This window comes from Saccoglossus kowalevskii, chromosome 3 (genome assembly GCF_978046115.1).
Source record: "Saccoglossus kowalevskii chromosome 3, keSacKowa6.1, whole genome shotgun sequence".
Lineage (NCBI taxonomy): Eukaryota > Metazoa > Hemichordata > Enteropneusta > Harrimaniidae > Saccoglossus > Saccoglossus kowalevskii.
In genome coordinates, this window is record NC_140643.1 from 43,164,433 (window position 1) to 43,176,076 (window position 11,644).

At 35.9% G+C, this 11,644-nt stretch overlaps 1 protein-coding gene across 1 annotated transcript; it reads right to left on the reverse strand.

Moving 5' to 3' along the window:
* Positions 1-2,997: 2,997 nt before the first annotated feature.
* On the reverse strand, positions 2,998-4,032 carry LOC102800810 (uncharacterized). The gene has a single exon (XM_006814526.1). It carries the CDS (start codon positions 4,030-4,032, stop codon positions 2,998-3,000), a length of 1,035 nt encoding a protein of 344 aa, XP_006814589.1.
* Between the last annotated feature and the right edge of the window lie 7,612 nt (positions 4,033-11,644).

The following is an 11,644-nucleotide window of genomic DNA, read 5'->3' on the forward strand; positions in this document are numbered from 1 at the left end:
TATAACAAATATATAAAATTTGAATATAATCAGTCAAAGCATTTAAGAGATATGGCTCTAGAAGCCCAATCATTAAAACACAAGCAGCCTATCGGCTGAGATAGCTCCGCTGTTAGCAATGCACATTTCAATTAAAGAACTGAAGACATCATTAGAAAATGAACAATATGTATAGTATCAAAGCAATCGGACTTGCAGTTTTTAACAAGAAGTCGAAAATATCACTTTTTACCAAAAATGACAAAAATATTCACCAAAATTAGAGAATTGAAGATATCATCACGAAATGAACAAATCTGAGAGAGGTCCACATGTAGTACCTATATATGTAATATCAAAGCAATCGGACTTGTGGTTTTTAACAAGAAGTCGAAAATATCACTTTTTACCAAAAATGACAAAAATATTCACCAAAATTAGAGAATTGAAGATATCAACATGAAATGAACAAACCTAAGAGAGGTCTACCCAAGGTACATATACACCAAGTATCAAAGCATTCAGGCTTGTAGTTTTCAAGAAGAAGTCGAAAAAGTAAAACATTGACACGGACGACGGACAATCACTCATATGATAAGCTCCGCTCGACAAAGTCGACAGCGGAGCTAAAAATGGCCACCAGTCAGCCATTTTGAATCCAATCTGAAAAATAAAATGATGTGCATCAGGAACCTGTAATGTCTAATATATGTACCAAGTTTGAAGAAAATCCATCCAGAAATGCTTGATATTTGATGATTTGTTAGCACAAAAATGACCACCATTCGGCCATTTTGAATAGGATCTTCAAACCAATATATGTTTATCTATGACATGATGTATAATGAATATTTAAAATTTGAATATAATCAGTCAAAACAAGTCGGAGATATGGGTCTAGAAGCCCATTCATCTAAACAAAATGGCCACCAGACAACCATTTTGAATCTGATCTGAAAAATAAATGATGTGCATTAGGAACCTGTAATGTCTAATATATGTACCAAGTTTGAATGAAATCCATCCAGAAATGCTTGATATTTGATGATTTTTTAGCACAAAAATGGCCACCATTTGGCCATTTTGAATAGGATCATCAAACCAATATATCTGTCTATCTATGACATGATGTATAATGAATATTTAAAATTTGAATATAATCAGTGAAAGCAAATCAGAGATATGGCACAAGAACCACATTCATTAATACAAAATAGCCGCCAGTCGGCCATCTTGAACCAGATCGTGAAACAAAATGATGTGCATCAAGGTCCTATAATGTCTAATGTATAATTAAAGTTTGAACAAAATCCATCTGTAAACAGCCGAGAAATGCTTGATTTTGATGATTTTTAGCACAAAAATGGCCGCCATTCGACCATCTTGAATCAGATCATGGAACAAATTGACGTGCATATGTATAATATCATGTATGATGTATGTGTGAAGTTTGATTGTGATTGGTCCAGGCATTTCTAAGATACAGGTCCCGACGCACGCACGGACACACAGAGGTCAAAACACAAGTCCCTGTTTTCGGACTGCGTCCAAACGGAGACTAATAATGGGGTGTGCACATTCAAACCATCTACTATTTTAACATCTAATGTGTGTAATATGATGAAAATGAAAGACGATAAATCCAATCAAACAATGAACATCGTTACTTGTCTAACCACAAGAACCAAATCCAAGGTAATCATATGAAAATACTATAATCCAAAATTTCATTTGAAAACATTTCATCTTGAAAGGCTAAAGACACAGATATAAAACTTTCTTTATAAAGCATTCCTATTGATACTTTGCAAATTTATGATATTCTGCCCTCATATTTCCCCACATTTATTTGAGTACTGGAGGTTCTTATCCCTCAGACAAACATATAATATATCTGACCTTAAACTTAGCTTCGTCCACACATGCTGACAAACCTCAAACTAATACTAGTCTGAGGACAAACAGAAGGCTAGATCACATTGTACATATTATTTACTCGCATTACAAATCAAATAACAATACACTCTTCATAGGCTGATGCAAACCGAAATATACTCAAATACATATATATGTATTCTGCAAGTAAACATACTTTACAATGGCCTGCCCAGTGTTTAGAGGACCAATTGTACTATTGGAGCTGTTTAACATAATAAAGGACTTTCAATAAATTAGTTGTGTGATATATGCCAATCCTGTTCAAGTTTAACGGTCATCGAAGATCAGATACTTTTATAAAGTACCAGTATGATCGAAATGGTATACATTTGGAATTAATAATCAGTTTATCAACAGTCAAATACAAAGAAGCGTTTTATGGCATTGTTACGGAAACTAATTTTTTGACTATCAGACTACTGAAAATGTCATCTTTGAACACTTCTTTATGCTAATACCCGATAATGCACAAAATGCACCATAGCAAAATGAGCTAAAAATGCCGTCTCATTGGCATTCCTGTAAACTGTTGATTTTGAGTTCTGGCCACAAAATTATGGACTATATCTCAAGAACTATGAGCAAACCGAAAAAAATCTTGATTGTATACAGCGCCACCAGTGGCTGCCCCGGCTCCATGCGTCAAGTATTGACTCAATCAAAACCAGTAGTTATCAGTCAAAATTGCATTTTCACCAAGATGATAAAACTATTTGCTAAAATTCAGAGAATTCAAGATATTGTGACGAAATGTTCAAATCTAATAGGGGTCTATTGTCCGCCTAATGTCGAAAACAACAATCAACTGTTTTTGATTGTTTTTACTATTTTCAAGATTACAAATGTCTGCACAACCAAACAGTATTTGATTTTAATAACACTGCTTTTACCCATATAATATACATGTATGTCATTTTAACATCACAAAAGCACTTGTCACTATCATGCAAAAACGTGTATTCAGTGCCATTGTATATACTGTATTTGTGCACTATTATCAGCTAGCATAAATAACAGTGGTTGCTATGATCTAAATAAGTAACATTTTAACAAAACAAAATTTTGGTTTATAAGTTATTTTCATGGTTGTACATCTTGTATATTTCTGCCAGAGCCACAGTGATTTGTACAGTAACATATTCGAAGATCCCACTCCTGTTCCCGTGACATCCCAAAATTCTGTAGCCCAGGATTTTCTGCACTCACATCGTTAATGTACTGCAGAGCTGGACACCCTCTGTCAAGTACCTCAAACAGACATATGTCAGTGTATTTCTGGTAACATGTAAAGTGTTTTGCAGTGAAGGTGTGCAGTCTTGGAAGCACCATTTCGACGATGAACAAATTAACAGACATGGATATATCCAGCAGTTCTAATGAGTCTGATTTGAAAGAATACTTGTAGACCAGATCGGGCAAAATTCTGGCATCTATTTTGAATTTCTTCAAAGCAACACAGCCTGCGAGTAGTGTTTCAATGTGCCATCGTTGTACCGGATGCACTCGTGGTACACTGGAAAGTTCTAATTCTTCCAAGTTTTTGAAAGCCAGTAGATAATTTAGTGATTCTGTCGTCCAATTAAACTGCGTTCTGACAGCTTGAAGTTTGGTGCAGTAACTCCCCATTAACACCAACAACGAGTGGAAAAATAAAAGCTGGTCTTCTAGTTTATTCCATCGACGATAGTCCCATGAATCAGCCCATTTCATGTCTACCGATGTTAGTTTATGACACCTGCCAGAAGAGATGAGCTCGGCCAACGTCTCATAATCGGAATTCAAGTCCAAGTCAAAGCTGAGATGTCTGATGTTGGCGTGTTTTGCCAGCAAGTGAGCGGTGTAGTCTTTGTACTTTTGTGTTAGGTCAAAATGCGGAGATCTCTTCGGAGCAGAAGGATACTTGTGTTTATTCACTAGTCGGAAATCTGCATGTTGCCATAAATTTGGTGTTTTAGACGCTTCGTGCCAACGCCTGCATACCAGGGCCGCGCTGCAAATTTCCTGCTCGTTCAGACATCCGAAAATCACAGCCAAACATTCGACAGGCAAATCTTGAAACGAAGATGGCCTTCTAAACCCACTGAAACGCGATGAAACGTTGTCATAATCATACATGATAGTCCACACAGCTTTGAAATAGCCATGTGCAATATATGCTAAAAAAACGAAAGCAATAGTAACTGAAATAGAGTATAGGTCTTCAAACATTATTTTCACTCAACGACGGCCGCCATTACAGTTGACTCCCTAGTTCTTCTAAAATAAATAAAACAAAGTACTGGGCCGGCGCTCAAGGCATGGACTCGACCAGGAGCCCTCGTCTGACAAAATTAGGGGTGAGGTTTGTCAATCGCATGCATATCGTATTTTAATTTGAATATTGGTGGTGATTTGTGCGAACGCATTGTCTACTAGTACGTCAGATATAATAATAACAACCTTTATTGATATCGTATCCCTTCTGGGATCTAGATTAGAATACAATAAGGATATAAGGAACAATAAAATACATAAGTAATAATAATAATAAAAAAGAAATAAATAGTAATACTGTGAAAATATTATTATATAAATATTTTTTTGGTGTTATTTTGAGGCAGCTGGTAAATTGCTTTTCATGAAATTCTCTCTTTTATTGAAACAGTCGCTGATAAACTTGGCAATTGCTTGGACGGTTTCAGAATTTTTGTTATTGAGAAGTGCTTTCAGATTACCGGATAAGTTTACGTTTTCAAACAAAGCATCTCTTTCAAATTTGTACTGGTTACAATTGAAGAGGAAGTGTTCTTCATCTTCAATTTCATTGGAGTCACAGACAGGGCATGTTCTATCTATGTTGTGATATCGCCCAACTTCAATCTGAAGTATGTGGGCACTTATCCTCAGTTTAGTCATAGATGATCTGTGGATGGGGTTTTTAATAATTTCAAGGTATTTTTCAAGTGCAAAATCAGTTTTCAGCTGTCTGTAGGTACGAAGTTTATTTTTGTGATTAGTGCCTTTATTGTCATTATGCATTCTTTCTGTGCAGTGTTTCTCAAACATATTTTTTAGTTTTTTTGTAGCTAATGGGATAATACTGTTTTTTTCGCAAACATCACTAATTTCCAAAAGGTTCAGTAATTTTTTTATGCCTGTGGTCCAATTACTGACGTTTTCTTTGTCCAAATTGGTGCCAAGTTTGTAGGCCTCAGAGATCAGAGTGGTTTCATCCATATGTTTTATTTTCAGCCAGTAGTTAATCATACGTTTGATGCTTGAGATGATAAGTGGATATCTTCCCAGTTCAAGTAAACATGCCAAGTTTGTGGCTTTACAGTTTACTTGTAGTAGGTACTTGCACATTTTGTGATGTAAATTTTCCATAGGCAAGGATTGTTTAAACAAGTCTGTTGAGTGCATATTAATAATATCGCTTGCCCAGATTTCGCTACAGTAGAGTAAAATTGGTTTAACCATAGCATCAAACAATTTCAGATGTGTTTTGATTGGAATATTTGGGTCTGCATAGAGTAATTGTTTTAGTTTAAAAAGTGCCTTCATTGCTCTGTGACTAAGGTCTTCTTGAGCTCTGTTCAGTTTACCAGTAGCATTGATTTTAACACCAAGGTAGGAGTATGATGAGACGTTTTCCAATTTTTGGCTATTGATTTGAAATCTGAACTTACTTAATATTTTACCTTGCTTGTTGAAAATGATAATTTTTTATTTTGACACATTGATATCTAGTTTCCATTGTTTGCAGTATGTTTCCACTGTGCGTATTGCATTTTGCAGACCATTTTTAGATTGTGATAGGAGGAGGAGGTCATCCGCATACATCAAACATGACAAATGATTGTTTACAAGTAAAGGGGGTTCATTATTGGATGATTCTATCTGGCATTTGATATCATTAATGAAAAGATTGAAAAGGAGTGGGCTTAAACCATCTCCCTGTCTGATACCCCTTTGAACTGGAAAGCTAGCAGTCAAACCACCTTTTAGTTTAACACAGCCAGTGACATTCTGATAAATAGATTTAATTATGTTGTGAAATTTTCCTGAGATTTTGTTTTTGTGAAGTTTATATAAAAGACCGAGGTGCCAAATGGAATCAAACGCCTTCTTAAAGTCGATGAAACATGCAAATAAATAGTTTCCTTTATTAAGATATTTTGTTATTAGCTGTTTGAGAACAAAGATATGGTCCGCTGTGCTGAATTTTGGAAGAAAACCAATTTGCTCTTTAATTATGATATTATTGCTTTTTACATGTTTGGTCAACCTTTGTTTCAATACGGCTGTGAAGAGCTTGCTAAGACTGTTTAAGAGAGTTATCCCTCTGTAGTTGCCTGGATCAGATTTTTCCCCTTTTTTAAATATTGGAGTGATAATGCCCAAATTCCAAGAGCTAGGGAAATGGCCACTCGTTAGGATGAGATTGAACATTTTTTGTAGAGGTTTGATGAGCACATTTCTCCCTGTTTTAATCATCTCATTTCTAATATTATCAATGCCTGGAGATTTTTTATTTTTCAAGTTGCTAATTGCAGTTTGTATTTCTAACTGTGAAATATGTACAAATATCATTTAAGGCGGGGGGGGTCGTCACTTGCGCACGCGCGAGAAAGTTTTAATTTAACAACACAGACTAGAGGTAGTTCAGTCAGCGTCATGTACAATAGAACTAATTCGTATATGTGGCCTGTCACAGTTGCTGTGTCATACGCGAACGTGAAGTCGCTATCATAACACAATCCTCCTTTGACAAATTTGAACTGTCCCTTAGTGGATGAAGCTTAAATTACAAACAATATAATTCTTTAAATGATCTAATCTACAAAGAATACAAATACTAGTAGTTAAATATACAATATTTTATATACTGAGAGTAATTGTAATACAGTGTTTACATAAATGTTTTATAAATCACTTATCGACTACGATAATTTGTGTGTGCTCGTCAATACATTGGAATCGTCCGAGATTTGCACCTCGTTTGACATATACTTCCCTATCGTACGAAATCTGGATAGCATAATATGGGTGGTTTTAGTTATGCACCTTTTAATGTTTGAAACGCATTATCACACTTTGGGGCCATACAAACTTTACGTCGAAAGGTGTGCTCATTTGGAGGGAAATTATGTCTCAGTAATACCGGTAAGTGGCGACGGTGAACGATTCAATGGCGAAGACAACACCTGTTGACCGAGTGCAAAGTATTACGTGACAAAATTACCAGATTGAAAAACGGGGACTTATGTTTTGCCCTGTGTGCGTCCGTCCGTGCGTCCGTGATCACCTGTATCTCGAACATGCATGGACCAATTAAGTTCAAACTTCACTCATACATCACACATTATATGGGACATATGCACATGCATTTTGTTCATGATCCGATTAACGATAGCCGAATAGCGGCCATTTTAAGGCCGAAAATGCATCAAAATCGCACATTTTCACCATTCCGGACCCGGATCTCAGTTATGCATGGACGGATTTTGTTCAAATTTGGTACATACATTAAACATAATAGGACCTTGATGCACGTCATTTTTTTTTTGGATCGGGTTCGAAATGGCCGACTGGCGGCCATTTTGTTTTAAAGAATTCAGTTCTGGATCCGTATCTGAGACATGCTTGGATTGATCGAGTTCAAACTTCACACACACAAGGTACATCATGTCACAAATATGTATGTGCATTTGTTTCATGATCTCATTAACGATAGCCAAATGGCGGCCGCTTTAAGGTCGAAAATGCATTGAAATCGCACATTTTCACCATTCCGGACCCGGATCTCAGTTATGCATGGACGGATTTCATTCAAATTTGGTACATACATTAAACATAATAGGACCTTGATGCACGTCATTTTTTTTTTTCGGATCAAGTTCGAAATAGCCGACTGGCGGCCATTTTGTTTTAAAGAATTCAGTTCTGGATCCGTATCCGAGACATGTCTGGATTGATCAAGTTCAAACTTCACACACACAAGGTACATCATGTCACAAATATGTATGTGCATTTGTTTCATGATCTCATTAACGATAGCCAAATGGGGGCCGCTTTAAGGCCGAAAATGCATTGAAATCGCACATTTTCACCATTCCGGACCCGTATCTCAGTTATGCATGGATGGATTTTGTTCAAATTTGGTACATACATTAAATATAATAGGACCTTGATGCACGTCTTTTTTTTTCGGATCAAGTTCGAAATGGCCAACTGGCGGCCATTTTGTTAAAGAATTCAGTTCTGGATCCGTATCCAAGACATGTCTGGATTGATCAAGTTCAAACTTCACACACACATGGTACATCATGTCACAAATAGATATGTGCATTTGTTTCATGATCTGCTTAACAATAGCGGAATGATGGCCATTTTAAGGCCGAAAATGCATCAAAATCACGTATTTTCACAATTCCAGAACCGGATCTCAGTCATGCATGGATGGATTTTGTTCAGATTTAGCACAATGTGTTGTACATATGCAGGTGCATTTCGGTCATGATCTGCTTTGAATGTACCGGTATATGTCACTCAAATATGAACGGAACGGGGACGTGTCATTGACAATGACTTGTTATAGATGTTTCTGGCACATTTTGGAAACTTGGTCATGGGTTCTTTAAACGAGGGTTATGCACAGGGCGAGTTATCTGATTCACAAAAGCAAAGTGTTATCACATTAATTATAAACCGGTAAAAACCATCTCAGCTTAAAAAATTGGCGGCCGATATCCCTTATGAATGTTGATGACAAACTGGCTTCAAAATGTATTACCAAACGCGTTAAAAAAGTTCTTCCGTCAGTAATAGGTGACTGTGCTAGTTTGATTGACGAAATGCTTACGTATACAGAGGAACAAAATATCCCTGCTATGGCTGTAGATTTCGAAAAAGCGTTTGACACAGTTGAGTGTCAATTTCTTTTTAAATGTCTGAATGCTTTACACTTTAGTGAATCATTTATTAAATGGGTGCATACATATTATTCAAACCCTATAAGCTGTGTTATGAATGACGGTTGAAGCACGGGCTACTTCAATATTACACGCGGGGTTAGACAAGGTAACCCATTGTCACCATATTTATCATTGTGCTGGAAGTGCTACTTGTATCAATTAATGTAAGTCTTTATATCCGCATATGCCGACTATCTCACCTGTTCCTTATCAACAGTAAATTCCGGAAATCAACTGTTGCATTTATTTAACAAGTTTTATATGGCTTCCGGCGTTCAGCAGCTAAATATTCAGAAAACTGAAACCCTTTGGTTGGGTAGGTGGCGGAAGAGTAGAGATAAATTGTACAATGTTAAGTGGCATACGTCTCCAATTAAGTTTGTATTTATTTTTCATACAATAAACAGGAAGCGTTGGAGTTTAATCTCTTAAAACCAAAATCTGGTCTCCTTAATATATTTAATATTTGGCAACAACGCAACCTTAGTTTTATTGGCAAAGTTGTTATTGTTTTTAAATGTAACTTCAGCATTGAATTACTTGATGTTAATTTGCCACCATTTTACATAGATTGTTTTAGTGCATGGTCAGAATTAAATAACCATTCAAGATATTTAGATATTGATATGTACTTGTGGAATAATAAGGTTATTACGGTTGGAGGAAAGTCTATTTTCTATAGAATATTGCACGAATTTTGTATAAATTATGTATCAGATCTTTCCAGTCAGAATGGCGATTTCATTCCGTGGAACGAATGGCAAACACGTGGGTTATCACATTTGGGAATTATGTTGTTGAATAGGGTAGTGAGCGCTATTCCAAATATTAAAGGACATTTTAAAATCGACAATTTTGGACTTTATATCAACACTAATTTTACCAATGTTAACAAAATTGACAGCAGGAAAATACGCTTAGAGTTAATCAATAAAGTTGCCACCCATCCTGCGAGTGAAAGAAAACTGGCAGAAATGTTGAATATTGACTATACTAGTATTAATGTGTATAACTTGCCATTCACCACTACAATTGATAATAGAACAAGACATTTTCAATTTAAACTGAATCATAATATTTTCTATACAAACAAAGATTTATATTCCATGAACTCTTCCCTGGTTACATCACCAAAATGCAGTTTCTGTAAAACGTATGATGAAACATTGATTCATCTATTCTGTGAGTGTATAGTTGTGAAGACTTTCTGGCAAACATTATCGGCGCGTTTCGCTCATCTGCCTGCCCTTAGTAATATGTCCAATCAAGATATTATTAAACAAGGATTTTTCGAAAATCATATTATTCTTCTAGCTAAACGCCATATCTACTTTTTTAAAAAGAGAAACGAAAATCCTTCTTTCCATGGATGTCTATATCTCATCAGGCGAGTTTATAATATTGAAAAAGATATAGCGATATGAAGAGGCATATTAGCGAAGTACACTGGAAAATTGGAATCATTCAATATACTGTGACGTAGACATACCCCTTTTCCGTTCTTTTCTTTTTACTTTATATTCATATTCTCATAATTATTTCGTTACCATGGTTGTTGTGTAGGAATTGTACTCTTTTGATGGGATAATTTTATGTGTAAAAAAATAAAAACAAATTTACGTCCTTTTTGGTTAAGTTGTATAATGGCCTAGCAATTCGCGAGAACCTTCTATGAATTTACGCAGAATGCTCGTAGAGTTTTAACGTTTAATTTGTCGGTACCAGAAATTTCCTAATTCTCTTTGTTGTTTCAGGATTTGTTTTAAAGCCATCCTTAGATATTATGTGTTATAAGAATTTTATTTCTTTGCATCCAAATCTACACTTGTTTAATTTCAATTTCAAATTGGCTTGTCGAAATCGCTGAAATATGTCATTTAAATATAATTACGTTGTCATCGATATAAACTAAACAATTTTGCCATGTGAAACTTTGTAGAACTGTGTTCATTTTTGGAAACTGCTTGCGGCCCTTTCACTCCCATTGGACATCGTTTAAACATATATATGTACCACCATAAATCGTAAATGTTGTCAATTCAAGAGAATCTGTGTGTAGGTCTAATAGGAAATGGCCGTTTTTCAAGTCCGGTGTAGAAAAACATTTCGGTTGAGCTAAACCCAGTGAATCTACACAATCAGTTATGGTAATGGATAGACGTTGTCTTTAGTTACATCATTTAATTTACGGTATTCAACGCAGAAACGATAGTGTGGTTTGGTCTTTCGATCAAAATTACCGGGCTTGACCACTCACAATGGGGCGCTGGTTTGATGATATCCTGTGTCAACATTTCATTAATTTGTCATGTTATTGCTTTGCGTTTTTTGTGGCGTTACTCTATATGGTCGACTGCTAATCGGTTTCTGTTTGCTATCTTTTATGGTTCGTTATACTACAATGTCCCATTTCCCCATAACAAATAATTCAACAATTACTTCTCAAAAACGGCAAATAATTCTTTTTTATCATCTGTATCGTTTGGGACAGGCGGAACAGATCTAACAGGCGGGACAGATCTAACAGATGGGCATATCTAACAGATGGAACAGATTTAACAGATGGGACAGATTTAACAAATGGGGCATACCTAACAGATGGGGCAGATCTAACAGATGGGGCATACTTAACAGATGGGGCAGATCTAACAGATGGGACATACCTAACAGATGGGACATATCTAACAGACAGGACATACCTAACAAATGGAGCAGATCTCACAGATGGGACACATCTAACAGATTTGACATACCAAACAGATGGGGCAGAT